General features: G+C 49.7%; 1 protein-coding gene across 1 annotated transcript in view; it reads right to left on the bottom strand.

Moving 5' to 3' along the window:
• MOV10L1 (Mov10 like RNA helicase 1) overlaps positions 1–5,109 on the bottom strand; it is a gene marked incomplete at its 3' end in the record, with an annotated part of 461,653 nt that extends 456,544 nt beyond the window's left edge. Inside the window, exon 1 of the mRNA XM_082256834.1 lies at positions 5,013–5,109. Within this exon, the coding sequence (XP_082112960.1) occupies positions 5,013–5,103 (91 nt within the window). The 5' untranslated portion in view covers positions 5,104–5,109. The remainder of the gene's footprint in view (positions 1–5,012) is intronic.
• Positions 5,110–17,994: the final 12,885 nt, after the last annotated feature.

The following is a 17,994-nucleotide window of genomic DNA, read 5'->3' as shown; positions in this document are numbered from 1 at the left end:
GACGTCACATCCAGGCCGCCCAGCCCTAAGACATAGACAACTCCGGCATCTTTGTTTGGTTGTTTTATTGTAGTTTAGGGGATTGGAGAAGGGAATGAGTGGGATACTCCTTAGGCTCAACTTTGGGACTTTTCCAAATGTCTGTTAGCGCTGCCTTGACGCCAGCCGACGCTAGCCAACGCTCACTGACGCTTTGAACACACCAACTATGAAAACTGTGCTGGAACCTCGACGTAAGTCCAGAAAATCCAGGACTGTAGAACATTGAACTTCCGACGCTGCTTGCACTAAAAGTCTCTTAGACGGCTCCCTCCAGCCTGACGCTGGCTTGAGGTAGCTTGTTGTGAAATCCTGTATAGCTGCAACTCTTAACTGATGCTCTGTACATTTTGGGGCCCAAACTACAGGCGTCCCCTTTTACTCTTCAGGGTCCCCTGACTAGGTCCCCCCTCAGTCACTTCAGGGTCCTCAACCTAGGTACCCCCTTTACCGCTAGCTGACACTTGGATCCTAGAACCTTCTCCAGAATGGTCCCCTCTGACACTAGGCAGACCCCCAGGGGCAATCCTCAGTACTCACGACCTGTGTAGGCTTTCCTGGGACTGAACCCCTCTTGTTCTCGGCACACCGGATCCCCTTCAGCTCAGCGCAGCACTCTCTGGATTCTCAGGCAGCACCTGAGACATCCGCTTCCTCAGACAGGAGAGACAGCCGTACTCTCCCTCCTGGGACTCTGCTTCCTGCCAAAGACGCTGAGTCATGCACTCCCCTCAAACTTATACCCACTCCCAGAATCATCTGCGGCAGAATCTGCCTTCTGGGGTAGTTACAAGCCTGAATGTGTCCCCGATTGGGTTTCCTACTCTGCCCTATGAGAAGCCCCTCACAAAGCCAGTGGGGAGTCTCCCCTCTCAGCAGACACACTTGGAAGCCATGACACCCTGACCAAAAAGAAATGGCCCTGCTGTTAGGCAGACAAGGCCCAATATGAATTTAACTAGCACCTACCTGTAGGGTGCTACACATATTAATCCCCATAGTCTTAGTTATCTGCGAAGTGGGGCTTTGCATTACCTATGTTCTGCAGTATTTGGCCAAAGTCGATCCCCATGGCAGCCCATGTAAAAATTAAGCATTGGCCACAAAAAATTTGTGTGGCTCCTAGATGTCCTCTAGTAATAGTTTGCCAAGTATGGTGCCCTTAACCCTGGTGGTTAAGTGCCCTAAATTTATAGCAGCTTGTGCTAAATTTACAGTAAATGTGCCGTTGTTGCTAGCAGTGACCCAGGGGGACCCATATCCAGCAAAACGGCTGGAAATTGTCCTACAGTAATGCTGGGCCCCCCACTCCTCTAACCGCTTATTCTGGACCCCCCCCCCCACTGAAAGATCCCCCATCTTCATGCTACAGCCACTATGAAATCCCCAGGAATAAGCACTGACTGTGTGCCCCCCCTCCCATCCAGGCTGTATCCCCCCCCCCCATCCAGCTTGTGTCCCCCCTCATCCAGCCCGTGTCACCAACGTCATTCAGCCCTTGTCCCCCGCTGTCATTCAGCCCGTGTCCGCGTCCTCGTCAGAATCCTCCTTTACATCGAGTGTGTCCCTATCAGAGTCCTTCTTTAATTCCAGTGTGTCCCCATCAGAGTGCTCCGCCCCGCCTCCTCTCATTGAATTGCATTGTATGAATGTATTAAGGCTGTTCTCTGCCCAGCCTCTGCCCCGCCTCCTCTCATTGAGTTGTATTGAGAGGAGGCGGGGCGGAGGCTGGGCAGAGAACAGCCTTAATACATTCATACAATGCAATTCAATGAGAGGAGGCGGGGCGGAGGCTGGGCAGGCACGGCTCAGTACAGATACAGCTACTGCAAGTAGAATACATCCCAGCAGACACTGCGGATCGCCGAATGACGTCATCGCCGATCAGACCAGGAAGTGAGGAGAGGAGGAATAAAGCCAAAATTAAGGTATTTACTAGCAAAAAAAAAAAGTTTCCATTGGTAAAAGCCATTTTAAAGGGGATTACAAAGATCTATGTATTCCAACCTATTAAAAATGGGTGGAACTCCGCTTTAACATACAGTGTGTCCCTATCAGAGTCCTATTTTACATCCGTATCCCAATCAGAGTGCCCCTTTACATCCAGTGTCCCCGTCAGAGTGCCCCTTTACATCAGTGTCCCTGTGAGAGTGCCCCTTTACATCAGTGTCCCCGTGCAGTGAGAGTGCCCCTTTACATCAGTGTCCCCGTGCGGTGAGAGTGCCCCTTTACATCAGTGTCCCCGTGCGGTGAGAGTGCCCCTTTACATCAGTGTCCCCGTGCGGTGAGAGTGCCCCTTTAATGTTCCCCGATAAGAGCTGTGTGACTGTTCTGTAATCACATAATATTCCCGCCATTTCTCAATATGAATCTCACATAAGAATAAGCCGTTCCGTCCCACGCAGATAGTAGTGAGCAAGGCAGAATACGACATTAGATTCTTCCCGCTCTATCTCTCCCGTCGAAAAATGCATCCGACGGACTGCGCATGCGCACCGATTACCTCAACAACAGCTGATCGGAGGAATCAGCTGGGGTGACGTCATTTACTGCGCATGCGCAGTTCGTGGGATGCATTTTTCAACGGGAGGCATTATCCGTCAGGAAACCCACAATGGCACCGCCTGAATCGCTGCGCCGCACCAATTCCCAAAAATAGTTTCTGCACTACTTTTGGCGATTTTTTTTTTTTTATATATAAATTGACATTTTTTTTATTGAAGTTTGTATTTAACCATACACAAAAATAGAAAAAAATAACAGGCACCAATAGTCATGCAAGACTCCAAAACTCAGGGGCGATGTCAATAGACATCTGTGCAGGAACCCACACAGATGTCTGTCATATAACCCCTGAACTCGCACTGACATGCAGGTTTGAAATCGTATGAGTTCAGCTGATTTCCCAAAGTATGCATCACATACTAGCTCATTATGAAATACTTACCCTATAATGAAGCCCTCCAGCGGTGCCCGCACGCCACGGTAAGCCGGCCCTTCAGAGCACATGCGCAGATGACGTCATCGGCTGCATGCACTGTGAATATCTCCTAAATAGAGATGGGCTCGGGCGTGTTCAAGTTTGCACGTACCCGATCCCGCCAGGAAGCCAACACTGCAGTACGCTAATCACAGGCAGTGAAATTTTTCCCGATCTGCGCAGCTGCAGATCAGGAAAATGTCTCACTGCCTGTGATTAGCGGACTGCAGTGTTGGGCTTCCTGGCGGGATTGGGCATGTGTGAACTCGAACACGCCCGAGCCCATCTCTACTCCTAAACTGTGCTAGTTTAGGAGATATTCAGTACCTACAGGTAAGCCTTATTATAGGCTTACCTGTAGGTACAGTTAAAGACTTTACAGTCTCTTTAAAAAGCACATTGGCACCATGTCCCTGCCAAGTGGCATTGGAGCTATGCAAGCACCATCATGAGAGGTCAGTTGGCACAGCTGAAGGAACCCCTAGAAACCTCTGGGAGAACCTTATGTTCTCAGAGAGTGTGTGTGTGCATATACACACACACACACACACACACACTATAATTATATATATATATATATATATATATATATATATATATATATATATATATATATATATATATATATACACACACACATACATACATACATACACATAAAGGGCAGCCATTAGAAATTTTGAGGCCCCTTACACAGCTTATGGTCTGGGCCCCCTGGGCCTGAGCCCCTTACATCAGGGTCCCCCAGAGTCCCCCTTCCTTTCGTCAGTGTCCCCAGTCTCATCTCTCCATTACATCAGGGTCCAAGTATTGTGAAGAACCCAGCTTACATCAGGATCTGTTCCTTCTCATTGCAGAAGTCAGCTTCAGGACAGTTGGAAGCTGAAAGGCTGGGCATTGGGACTGGGTAGGTTTGGAGGAAGAACTTCCTCTTCCTCCTCCGAATGCCGAGACTTGGGGGTAGATAAAGCACATCATTGGTTACTAAAACATGGGTGGTCCTAGCAACCAAACCCTGGGTGGTCCTAGCAACCAAACCCTAGCACCGAACAGCATCTGCGCTGTTGCTAAGTGGCATGCCTGTGGCAGCAGGGATGCAGACCAGCTATTTGGGCAGGACGCTCAGGGGGAAGGGGGTTTGGACCAGCAACAACTGGTTGGTTGGGGCCCAGGCCCCTCGGGACACCCGGGCTCCCGAAACGCATATGGGTGTTCTCCCCCTGATAGCAGATATATATATATATATATATACACACACACATACATATACACACACACACACACACACACACACACACACAAGGCTGGTGCAAGGATTTTTGACACCCTAGACAAAACCTAATTATGCCGCCTACCTTGGCTCCGCCCCCGACTCCACCCCCTTTGCCTTGCCACATATACGGTGAAGGTGGCAGGGTGGATATTTTTGTGGCATCTCCCCACCTATTTCTTCAGCCATGGCCTGCACCTCCACCTCTGGACCCGGCCTGAAGAAAATAAGTGGTGGCCCCAGCTCGCTTTCTCATGCCAGCCATGGTGTGAAGGACCTGAGCCTACACCTGTCCCTTTGGACCTGGCCAAAAGACCCAGAAGACAAACAGCGCCGGCTCCAAAGCTTGCTTAACACACCAATGGCAGGCTAACGCGGCACCCCCGACAGATGTGCACTGTAGGCAGGCGCCTACCTTGCCTATAGGTAGCACCAGCCCCTGTGAGAGTGTGTGTGTAATTATATATATATATATATATATATATATATATATATATATATATATATATATATATATATATATATATACACACACACACACACACACACACACACACACACAGGCTTTGACCTTTTCTTGTAGCATGCTTACAAGCTTTGTGTAGCATTATATTCCCTGCATGGTCTGTGTGGCCCTTGGGTGTTATCACAGGTCACGTGACCACCACCGAAGTACACACATTCCGTGTCTCTCATCCTTACAGGGCGGATAGCCATACCTACCAGAGAAATGTCTTTTCTCTCCCTCGGTCTCCGCACTCCTCCAGAAGAAAGAGCCCAGCCTGTTGAGAAGACTCAACATGTCTCGTTGCATGAGGCTCGAGGGCCACCCGAATACAGCAGCTCTCCACAACGGGACACCACTCTGCTGGCGCTGCTGCTATCCCCGTACAACTCGTGTCTAGGAAGTGAGCGGGAGCTGGGTCTCTAGCACTCCCCCTATCGGTGCATTCAGGGTTCATAAGGGGCGGCACGGTCACACATTTCCGTACGAGCGCAGTCGCTTCATAAGTGACCTCATCAAGCGCTGCCCATGCGGAAGGGATTAGGGCTTTAGGAGGACACGTGGTAGATGGGGTGGTGTGCCCGCACCTCTGAGAGCATAGACTAAATGGTAATAGACCTTCCTTCTGTGAGCATGCAACTTTGCACAGTGTATGGAAAGTATACTTTTGCAAAAGAGAGTCTACATTAGGGAACAGCACAGATTCCAATTTATTTCCTCTAGATGTCAGTTAACCACTGAAAGCGGAGTTCCACCCAAAAGTGGAATTTCCGCTTATATGCTTCCTCTCCCCCCTCTGGTGCCACATTTGGCACCTTTCAGGGGGGAGGGAGGGGAACGGGTACCTGTTTTAGACAGGTACCCTTCCCCACTCCGGGAGACAGCGCCATCCTTTGGAAGTTTGGCCCCCTGGCCCCCTCCTTTTTCCTCCGCCGCTGGGCCAGTTAGAAGGCGCAGCCCGCTTCGCGCATGCACAGTAGGGAACCAGCTGTGAAGCCGAAAGGGTTCACTGTCGGGTTCCCTTACCCTGGATGGAGGCGGCAGCAGCACCCAAGAGACGATATGAAAATCGACTTCAGGTGCCGACATCACGGGGACCCTGAACAGGTAAATTCTAATATTTAAAAGTCAGCAGCTACAGTATTTGTAGCTGCTGACTTTTAATTGGGGGCAGAACTCCGCTTTAAAGCACCAGAAAGGCTTTACCCCCTTAATTACCAGCCGTTTTGTGCAATACCGCATTGGGTTAATTTAACTGACAATTGCGCAGTCATGTGATACTGTACCCAAATAAAATTGGTGTCCTTTTTTCCCCACAAATATAGCTGTTTTTTGGTGCTATTTGATCACCTCTGCGATTATTATTTTTTGCACTATAAACAAAAAAATTGCGACAATTCTTGAAAAAAAAAACTTTTACTTCTATAAAACATTCCCAATAAAAAAATTAAAAATCAAAATTTTTTATAATTTTAGGCCAAAATGTATTCTGCTGCATATTTTTGGTAAAAAAAAATCCCAATAAGTGTATATTGATTGGTTTGCGCAAAAGTTATCGTGTCTACAAACTAGAAGAAAGATTTATGTCATTTTTGTTTATTTTTTTTTTGCTAGTAATTGCGGCGATCAGCGATTTTTAGCAGGACTGCAATATTGCGGCAGACTGATTGAGCACCTAACTGACACTTTTGGGGGGACCAGTGACATTACTACAGTAATCAGTGCTATGCACTGTTACTGTACTAATGACACTGGCAGGGAAGGGGTTAACACCAGGGGCGATCAAAGGGTTAAATGTGTGCTTAGGGGATGCTTTCTACCTGTGTGAGGAATGGGCTCACTGGATGAACACAGAGACCTAAATTGGAGGAACACAGGATCCCTGTGTTCGTCATTGACAGAACAGCAGTCTGCCTTGTTTACAGCAGTCTGCCGTTCTGTCTACATACGGAGCAGTCGCAGGTGCCTGGCAGACATTGCGGCCATCAAACCCACTAATTGGCTCCCCCTCTGCGTGCTCCCACACTAACCGCTACACGTAGCAATGTACATGTACGTCGTTTGTGTAACAGAGCAGACCTGCCGCAGTATAACTACAGCGGCTGGTCCGCAAGTGGTTAAAGTATAACTAAACTTTTTTTATTATTATTTTACAGGACTTGTATAGCACCAACAGTTTACGCAGTGCTTTACAACTTGAGGGTAGACAGTACAACTGCAATACACTTTAATACAGTAGGAATCAGAGGACCCTGCTCGTTAGAGCTTACAATCTAAGAGGGAGGCAATCATCATGGTGAAAAAAAAAGAAATAGCAAATAAAGAAAAAAATAATATAGAGCATTCAATTGCGACACAAATCATATTGTATTTGAATGTTATTAAAAATGACCTTTCCTTTTCCATCTGCAGCTCTGTAATTTTCTGTAAAGTGCAATGCAATATTGCTACCCGGAGATGTTCTGCACACACAATGTATACAGAACACCCCCCAGATATGTAATTTCCTGCTTGTGTGATTGGCTTACTGATTTTCCCAGAAGTCTGCGCTAAGATACAAGTCAGATTTCAGGCATCCCTTGCAACAAAAATGTCATTTTTGGTCAGTTACTTGCAATAGGAACACATCTAAAGGCCCGTACACACGTACCGATCGTCGGCATACAAACGTCGGTGGACGAAGGATCTGCCGATTGTACGCGTGTTAGTATGGTGCCTCCGACAGATGTCTGCGCACAATCCGCGGACAAAAGTCTTTCGTGCAAACATGAAAATATTTGTATGCCGACACCAGAACGGACGATTGTTCGCCTGTCAGTACACAATTCGGCCGACAGACCGCAGATTTGCAAGACTGGGCATGCTCAGAAAATAGAAAACACAGGGAAAGTTAACCATTACATGACATCACTTCTGCAGTCGGCGGACAAAATTCTTGTGCTGTCCTTGTGCTGTCTTTGCACTTTTCAGCAGACACCGACATCCCGGGGAGAAAAGAGGAACATTTGTATGCCGACCATCGGTACGTGTGTACGGGGCTTAAGGCTGGCCATACATGTTCAATTTTCTTGTACAATTTTCCTTTAGAGTTACCTTAAACTATGTTGTGCAAGGATACAATTGAAAGCTGTTTAGTTTTTTTTTTTTTTTTACCTCATATTATATAGGTTTTGGTAAATCCAAAGGAAAATTGTACAAGTACATTGAACATGTATGGCCAGCCTAAAGGGATGCATACCCTGCAACTTTCCTCATTAGAGCTCTGATTCTGCAGCAGCTGATTGATAATTATGAAATCACTCACAATAGATTCACTCAGCACAGAGGAACAAACAGGGATCTCTTCAGAATAACAAAAAGTAGGTATCCGCAACAAGTTTGTTGAAATCCTTGCAATGTACATAGATCAGCCAGAGGGGAGTGTTTTTTTCTCAACAAAAGTGGAGTTGCGCTTGGTTCGCCATCTCATCCCTTTAAACCCAGAACACATGTTCTGTGGCAGATTAACCACTTCCGGACTGCCCGCCGCAGTTTTATGTCTGTACTTTGACATTAGGTCCTCATGCACACAAGGTGTTAGAAAAAACGCTCTGCAGAACCACTGCTAACGCCTGGAAAAAAGCAGCGCTTTTAGTAACGTATATACTCGAGTATAAGCCGACTTTTTCAGCACATTTTATATACTGAAAAAGCCCCCCCTCGGCTTATACTCGAGTGAGGGTCCCACTTACCTGTTACCTGTTCTTACCTGAGGGTCCCACTTACCTGTCCTCAGGAGATGCAGTGCTGCGGGCATAGTACAGGAGATTCTCCTGTAACATGCTCACAGCACTGCATCTCCTGTACTATGCCCGCAGCCCTGCATCTCCTGTACCATGCCCGTACCATCTCCTGTACCATGCCCATACCATCTCCTGTACCATGCCCATACCATCTCCTGTACCAGGCCTGTACTATCTCCTGTACCATCTCCTGTACAATGCCTGTACTATCTCCAGTACCATGCCCACAGCCCTGCATCTCCTGCACCATGCCCACAGCCCTGCATCTCCTGTACCATGTCCGTAGCCCCTGCACCATGCCGCAGCCCCTGTTTTGGGTCTCGTGGTGGTCCAGTTGGGTCCAGTAGCTGCTGCATTTCCCACCCTAGCTTATACTCGAGTCAATACGTTTTCCCAGTTTTTTGTGGTAAAATTAGGTGCCTCGGCTTATATTCGGTTCGGCTTACACTTAAGTATATACGGTACGCTTTTTCCATTGGTGTTAATGCACGTTTAGCCACATTAGCTTTTAGCAGCGTTTTTCTGCCTCTTCAAAATCAATGGTTGCCTATGACCTGTCTTTGATACGGCTTTCAGCCCATTGATTTGAATAGAAGTCACATCCAAGGCAGATCAGGATGATCCGACTTGTGGTGCGACTTGCGCTCTGAGGATCTTGAGGGGGAACTCCATGCCAAAATGGTGAGTAAAAACAGAGTAGGGGTCCCCCCCAGGTTCTAAACCAGGTCTTTGGGGTCTGGTATGGATTATGAGGGCAGCCCAATGCAAAAAAAAAAGTGCGTGGGCCCCCCCCCCAAATCCATACCAGACCCTTATCCGAGCATTCAGCCTGGCAGACCAGGCCACACACCCTCAACATGGGGTCCCAGTCCCTTTAAGCAAGGCTGTATTCCTGGCTGTCCCTACTAACGCAATGTTCACTAGTCAGGAAGTAAAGGAGGCTAAAGAAAGGAAAAAGAAAAGAGTTCCTTTGGTTCCAGGAGTGCAGTTGTTGACAGGGGATGGCTGAGACTGGTGTCTCACAGGGACATAGTCAGTTAGACATGCAGATGGGTCAGTTCAGGCAGAGACATGGTAAGCATTTTGTCAAAGGATTGGTCCAGGCAACAAGCCGAAACATGTTCAATAAACAGGCAAATTAGAAACACTGATTCTAGCTACACTGGCTGGTGTGGTGATAAGAGAACTGTGACTGGCTGCACTATTAGGAGCCTAGATGCATATGAGGACCCAAAATATGCGCATTCGATTTCCTGACTACCTGTTATAGTTTCAGTGTGAGACTGACAGCTCTCTGCAGACTGAGAACCGAGAGCTAAGCAATAAGCTGCCTTTGAACGCCTAGTTCCCGGTCTTAAAGGCAGTGGGGGACAGCTGCATCTGGGATCGGTGCTGCAGCCATCTAGGTGAGTATTTTTTTTTTTCCTTTTTATGATTCCTATACTTCTCCTTTAAAGTGATAATAAATGCTTTCTTTTTTTTTAAATAATAATCATGTCATAACGGTTTTGCACAGAGCAGCCCGATCCTCCTTTACTCAGGTCCCTCGCTGGTGCTCTTGGCTCCTGCCGAGTGCCCCCAGAGAACGCAGCTTGCAATGGGGGCACCCAAGCAGGCTTGTTCCAGAACCCCAGCTTTACGAGTCCATTTAGACACAGAGCTGTGGCTAGACCCCGCCCCCTCTCTTCTCATTGGCTCACTGGCTTTGAATGACATCAACGGGAGCCAATGGCTGCTGTCTCAGACAATAAAGATAAGGAGTGTCCCAGGAAAGCCGGGGCTCTTGTGTACGTCGCTGGATTAAGCTGGGGCTCAGGTAAGTATAAGGGGGGGCTGAGGGGACTGCTGCAGGGAACATGTTTTCTCTTACGTCCTCCGACAGTCGCCGCCCCTTCCCAAGTCTTCACCAATGGGTATTGACCTTTGCTCCGCAGGAGTAGCTAGGCAATAAGATTTGTTAATACAAAAGCTTTTAGCATAGACACACCCCTAGGGGCTGTCCCCTTAGTCAATACCTCCCTGCACCAGCATTCCCAACTCAGTTTGATCTTGCCTAGCTTAGGAGTAGCAGGCTTTCCTGTGCTGGGGCTTCAGTCTCAGCCTTCTACCCTTTTTTTGATTTTATTTCAAGTATTTTTTCTTTTCTTTACTAGCTGTTATTTTGTCAGCTTTAGTTTAGGGATCTTCGGATGAAGATGATCATGCGGAGCTGGGTCTCGGACTGGCCGCCCTGGATCCCAGGGCTGAGAGCCAGATGGATCCCCAGCCTGCCATCGAGCGTTCAGCTATGGTTCGCCCTGGCGATATGAACGACCCATCCCTGTTCGCTGCAGGGATGCTGCCTGTGAGGTGGCTACCTCACTGGACGCCATTCTGCAGTCTTGTGCTGCGATCCACTGCGTCCTGGCTGCGGCACTCCCTGTCATCCTGATAGCGGTTTGTTGCTTGAGAAGGCTCCCCATGCCATCCGGTACGGTAAGCACCTTCTGTGTGGGGACCATCTGTATGGGTGTTCAGTCTGTGGCTGTGTGTACCCTCATGTCTGTGTGCTGTGCGGGCTCCCTGTCAGATCCCTGTATGGATGCATGCCTTTGTGGGCTGCGGGGGCTCCCGCTCTGCTGTGAGTTTCTGTGGAACTGAATAGACAGACATGCCTGAGCGGCGACCGCTATGCGGCCCCCCATTTCTTTTTGCAAGAAAATGCTATGGATGGCCCTGTCCTGTACAGCGCTGTGTTTTGGCGCCGATTGCCGCCATTTTGGCAGGCCGCGCTCGCGCATTTTTGCGGAGCCTTCATAGGCTATATTAGTCAGCCGGTTATTGCATCACTTCCTCTTTCTCTGGGACGGCGATCGGTGGCAGCAGCCTGTTTGTGCTCTCTCCAGGTTTTTTCCCTTTTTTGTTTTTAATACTGTGGGCATGGATTCTCAGGATAGCAAGTTTCCCCCCGCCCTGGTGGGGGACCAGGGGGCTGCTGCACCCCCCGAGGGGGCTGATCTGGCCACTGTAGTGGCATCCTTAGTGTCTCAGGTGCAGATGCTGATGGCTGAACGATCCGCAAAGAGGGCCAGGTTATCCATTTCCTCTGATTCAGAGGGCGATATGGCTGCTGGGGCTGGCGTGCCCTTCTCAGGGTCTCGCTCATCTCTGGACCTCGTGGGGTCTGAGGGGGAGGCGGAGGTGGAAGGGGTTGATACTTCTCCCCCTGGCTCGCCTGAAGAGCTTGCACTCATGGATGAGCTGATCGCCTCCATTAAGGATACTTTGCACTTGGAGGATGAGCCAGCTCCTCCTACTAGGGTGTCCTCCTTTGGGACGCAAAGGACCCGCAAATCTGCGCAGGTTTTTCCCTGCCCTGCTGAATTTCATCATACGGTTAATGAGCAGTGGCGCAATTTAAAGAAGCCCTTTACAGTGCCGAATAAATTTAAACTGCTTTATCCATTTGTGCCATCCACCGACGAGCGTTGGTGTGTGGCGCCTCAGGTGGATCACGCGGTAGCCATTTTGAACAAAGCTACTGCTATTCCTTCTGAGGATACCCCGGTTTTCCGGGACCCTACGGACAGGAGATTGGAGTCTCTTGCCCGTCATGCCTTCATGGTTGCTGGTTCTATGCTAAAACCTATTTTTGCTTCGGTTATGGCGGCCCAGGCGGTTGCTGATTGGACGAAGGTGCTCAGGCGCACCCTGGTGGCTGCTTCGGCTCCGCCCACCACATTGGCCATGGTAGATCAAATCCATCAAGGCGTCATGTACTTGTGTGATGCGGACTTGAATTTGGCTCCTTTGGCTGCACGTCTGTCTGGCGTGGCGGTGCTCAACCGTCGCCTGATATGGCTGAAGAATTGGTCTGTGGACCAATCTTCTCGCAAGACGTTGGCGGATTTTCCCTACGTGGGATCTCGCCTCTTCGGCGAGGCTTTGGATACTCTGATTAAGGGTGTTACTGGGGGCAAGAGTACTCTCTTACCCCAGAATCCCAAGCACAAGTCTTTCCATGGCAAACGGAACCCCTCGTTTAGGCCCTCCCAGGGGTCCTTTCGTGCCTTTCGGTCACAATCCAAGGGCAAGCCCTTCTAGGGCCAGGGCTCCCAGAAGAAGCCGTGGGCGGGTAAGCAAAAATCCGGTCAGTCCGGTTCCACTACCCACGCTAGTTCCGCCTGTAGGGACGCCCTCACCCGTTTCTGGGGTGGGGGGACGTCTGCGCGGTTTCCTCCAACCTTGGCTGGTCCGCATTCAGGACAGATGGGTTCAGGAAATCGTTCGATCTGGTTACAAGATCGAATTTCTCTCTCGGCCGGCGGGCAGATTTTTTCCCTCAAATCTTCAGCTGTCTCCGGAGCGTTTGCAAGATCTGCACCTGGCGGTGCGGGACCTGCGGACCCAAGGAGTGGTGGTCCCGGTGCCTCATCGGGACAGATTTCGGGGGTTTTACTCCAATCTGTTCACTGTGCCCAGAAAGGAGGGCAAGGTGCGTCCGATTCTGGATTTGAAAGCTCTGAACCGCTTTGTGCGGGTGCGCAAGTTCCGCATGGAATCCCTGCGCTCGGTGGTGGCTGCCCTGAGTCCGGGGGAGTTCATGGCCTCCATCGATCTGAAGGATGCCTACCTACACATCCCCATCTTCGAGGGTCATCAACGGTACCTTCGATTCGCCATTGTGGAGGAACACTACCAATTTGTGGCGTTACCTTTCGGTCTCGCTTCGGCTCCGCGGGTTTTTACCAAGGTGCTGGCGCCGGTCCTGGCCCTGTTGCGGGCACAGGGTATTGCGGTCTTGGGGTATCTGGACGATCTCCTCATACGGTCAACTGCCAGCCAGAGCCTGATGGCCGACCTGTCCACCACGGTGCAGACGCTGCAAGAGTTCGGTTGGACCATAAACTTTCCAAAGTCGACTCTGTGTCCTTCGGTTCGCCTTCCCTATTTAGGGATGGTTCTGGACTCTGTACAGGCGAAAGTTTTTCTTCCGGAGGACAAACTCCAGACGCTTCAGGACGAGGTCAGGGCCCTCAGGGCCAACCACGGCTCGTCCCTCCGGACATGCATGAGATGTCTGGGGTTGATGATCTCAGCCTTCGAGGCGATCCCCTTTGCCCAGTTTCACACGCGGGGTCTCCAGGCGGAGATTCTGGCGAAGTGGGACGGGCGTCCGCAGTCCTTGGATCTGCGGATCTCGTTGAGCCACCGCACCAGAGTCTTCTGTGGTGGCTCCAGTCCCCGGCAGTGTCGGGTGGCAAGTCTTTTCGTCCTTTGCTGTGGACGGTGGTCACCACGGATGCCAGCCTGTCGGGCTGGGGTGGTGTCCTGGGCAATCTGTTCGCCCAGGGGACATGGTCGGAGGAGGAGTCCTCCCTTCCGATCAACATTCTGGAATTGCGAGCGATAAAGCTTTGCCTTCTGCAATGGTCGGGACGGCTTCAGGGCCGTCCGGTTCGGGTTCAGACGGACAATGCCAACGCGGTGGCCTACATCAACCATCAAGGGGGCACCAGGAGTGCCCGAGCGGCTCGGGAAGTAGCCGGCATTCTGTCTTGGGCCGAGACGCACGTCCCGGCGATAACGGCAGTTCACATCCCGGGGGTGGAGAACTGGCAGGCGGATTATCTGAGTCGCCAGACCCTGGACCAGGGAGAATGGTCCCTTCACCTGGATGTCTTCCAGATGTTGTGCGCGAGGTGGGGTTCCCCAGATGTGGACCTGTTCGCGTCTCGTCTAAACAACAAGGTGGAAAGGTTCGTGGCAAGGACGCGCGCTCCTCAGGCAGACGCCTCAGACGCGCTAGTGGCGCCCTGGCATCAGTATCGTCTGATGTATGCCTTTCCACCGATTCAGTTGCTGTCCAGGCTCCTTCGCAGGTTAGCCTCGGAACCGCACACGGTAATTCTAGTGGCACCGGACTGGCCTCGCCGGTCTTGGTACGCAGACCTCGTAAATCTGGCAGTCGACGCTCCGTGGCGTCTGCCGCTGCGAGAAGACCTCCTGTCTCAAGGGCCAATATTCCATCCTGCTTTACAGTCGCTGGCTTTAACGGCCTGGCTGTTGAAAGCCAGGTCCTGAAGGACAGAGGTCTCTCCCCTGAGGTCATTCCCACTTTGATCAAGGCTAGAAAAGCCTCTTCGGGAAAGATTTACTACCGTACTTGGAAAGCATACTTTGCCTGGTGTGAGTCCAGGGGGTTTTCCTCTCGCTCATACTCGGTGTCGAGAGTGTTGGCTTTCCTCCAAACGGGAGCCAGCGTTTGGCGTTGGCCACGATTAAAGGCCAGATTTCTGCACTGGCCGTCCTTTTTCAGCACCCTGTGGCGTCGAACTCGTTGATCCGCACCTTTGTTCAAGGGGTGCGCCATTTGGCCCCTCCGCGGAGGGAGCCTTTGCCTCCGTGGGACTTGAACCTGGTTCTGTCCGCGTTGCAACGTGCTCCCTTTGAAAAGATCAGGGAGATCTCGTTGCCTCTGTTGTCCAAAAAGGTGGCCTTTTTGGTGGCGATCACTTCGGCTCGCAGGGTGTCGGAGCTGGCAGCTTTGTCCTGCAGCTCTCCCTACTTGGTGATCCACAAGGATAAGGTGGTCCTGCGACCTATCCCGTCCTTTCTGCCGAAAGTGATCTCGGATTTTCACCTTAATGAGGAAATTGTCTTGCCTTCGCTCTGCGCGAAGCCAAAGCATCCTAAGGAGGTTGCCTTGCATTCATTGGATGTTGTCCGGGCGATCAGGGTTTACCTGTCGTCCACTAAGCCTTTTCGCAAGGCGGATTCCCTCTTTGTCCTTCCTGAGGGACCTCGGAAGGGCATGGCGGCGGCTGCGACTATCGCCAAATGGATTAGACAAACCATTGTGCAGGCCTATGCCTTGCAGGGGAAGGTCCCTCCCTTCCCTGTGAAAGCGCACTCTACCAGGTCTTTGAGTACGTCTTGGGCTTTCCGGCATCAGGCTTCTGTGGCCCAGGTGTGTAAGGCGGCGACTTGGTCGTCCGTTCACACCTTCTCAAAGTTCTATAAGGTGGATGTTCAGGCATCGGCTGATGCCTCCTTTGGCCGTAAAGTTCTCAGTGCGGCAGTGCCTTAGGGACCCCTGTTTTTTGGGTCTTTGACTGTTGGGGTGTTTTACCCCTGGGTTACTTGTTTTTTCCTGGGTCGTTGCTCCTGTTGAGCACGTTTTTCCTGTTGCCCAGTTGGTTCTCTTACTGTGTGTAAGGTTCCTTTCTCTGATGTGAGTACTGTGTTGCTTTTCTGCGGCTGTGTCTCCCACCCCTCAGGTCTACACTGCTTTGGGACGTCCCATTGGTGAAGACTTGGGAAGGGGCGGCGACTGTCGGAGGACGTAAGAGAAAACTGAATTTTTGTAAAATCTTACCGTAAAATTCCTTTCTCTGAGTCCTCCGACAGTCGCCGCCCCCCGCCCCTCTTTTGGGGTTTTTGTGTACTCTTACTGCTATGCTACCGAACTGAGTTGGGAATGCTGGTGCAGGGAGGTATTGACTAAGGGGACAGCCCCTAGGGGTGTGTCTATGCTAAAAGCTTTTGTATTAACAAATCTTGTTGCCTAGCTACTCCTGCGGAGCAAAGGTCAATACCCATTGGTGAAGACTTGAGAAGGGGCGGTGACTGTCGGAGGACTCAGAGAAAGGAATTTTACGGTAAGATTTTACAAAAATTCAGTTTTTTACCTTCATGCATAGAATGCATGAAGGTAAAAAAAACCTTGCGCCTTTACAACCACTTTAAAAGCTGCATAAATTCCAGTTCATAAATAATATTTATAATTATAATAATATTTATAAATATAATAATATATAGTTTTTAGACACTTCAGCTTTCACACAAACCAGAAATATACACTTATTGGGGTTTTTTTTATTTTATAAAAGACATGAAGCAGAATACATTTGGCCTAAATTTATAAGGAAATTTGATTTTATTGGGTATGTTTTAGATAGAGCAGATCATAGAAAATGTCAGTTTTTTTTTGTTTTAATAAAAAATGAAAACCCCAGTGGTGATCAAGTATCACCAAAAGAAAACTCCATATGTTTAAAAAAACAAATTATGTACATTTATTTTGGGTACAGTGTTGCATGACAGAGTTAAAGGGCCAGATAAAGTAGCACAGTGCTTAATAGCAATAAAATGGCCTGGTCATGAAGGGGGCAAAACCTTGGGGGAGGTCAAGTGGTTAAGATCAAAATAAATAGAAATAATTCCTTTTTTGGATGATCTGTTGCTCTTGCAAAATCAGCAGACAAGTTGAAACAAAACCTGAAAGTCACGAACAGAAATCTTTAAAATAACGGATGGCTGATCAACATAGAGAAGTCTCAACTTTGTGCAGAACAAAGGGTGACCTTTTTAGGCTATGTTATTGATTCAGTAAACACAATTTTTCCTATAGTACGAGGAGAAAGTTAAAGTGGAGTTCCACCCATTTTTTAATACGTTGGATTACATAGATGTATGTAATCCCCTTTAAAACGACTTTTACCAATGGAAACTTTTTTTTTTTTGCTAGTAAATACCTTATTTTCTTGTTTATTCCTCCTCTCCTCACTTCCGGGTCCGATCGGCGATGACGTCATTCGGCGATTCGCAGTGTGTGCAGGGATGTATTCCATGCCAGAAATCTCGCAGTATTACCCAGGAGCTGAGCTGTACTAAGCCGTGACCTGTCCCGCCTCCGCCCCGCCTCCTCTCAGTGAGTTGTACTGTATGCATTGTATTCAGCCTGTGCTCTGCCCCGCCTCCTCCCCGCCTCCTCTCAGTGAGCGAGGACTGAAAGCATTATATCCTCACTGAGCGATCAACCACCCCAGGACAGAGATCAGCAGGCTATATGGCACTCACCCTCCTTCCTCTCCCCGTGGTCCACAGTGAAGATAAAGCCCTGTTCGCCCTCTCCAGGGCCCAGCACACCTCACCCAGAGTCTCCATGATGAGGAGCTCTATGCTGGTCTTGGTGTCCTGGCTCTTCTCCTTCAGATCCTCTACTGGGGTCACAGAAGCTGCCATGAACTCCTGACACTGCCGGGCCACCTGGTCCTCCTATGACACAGAGGCTGCCGTCTCTGCCCACTATAGCTGAGATAATCCCGCCGCCAGTCTAGCCAACACCGCTGCCGCCAGCAGGACCGAGAAGCTGGCTCTGCACCCCATGAACATATCCTACATAACAGCCCACATACTTACTCACTGATGCAAGTATCCTCCTTGTGGGAAATGCAGACCAGCCCCCATAAACTGTGAAGGGGCTAAGTCGCGCTAATAAGTGCTGATTTGACAGACGATTATCAAAAAAACACAATGATTGATAGACCATAAAGTTCTCTATGATGTTAAAACATGTTATCCGAATGACAGATACAGTCCAAATTCCAGTTTCCCAGGGTCAGATGGTCATATTGACATTCATATAATCTCCTTA

The sequence above is a fragment of the Pelophylax lessonae genome (assembly GCF_965119305.1).
Source record: "Pelophylax lessonae genome assembly, chromosome: 4".
NCBI lineage: Eukaryota > Metazoa > Chordata > Amphibia > Anura > Ranidae > Pelophylax > Pelophylax lessonae.
This window is presented reverse-complemented; position numbering and strand designations above follow the sequence as displayed.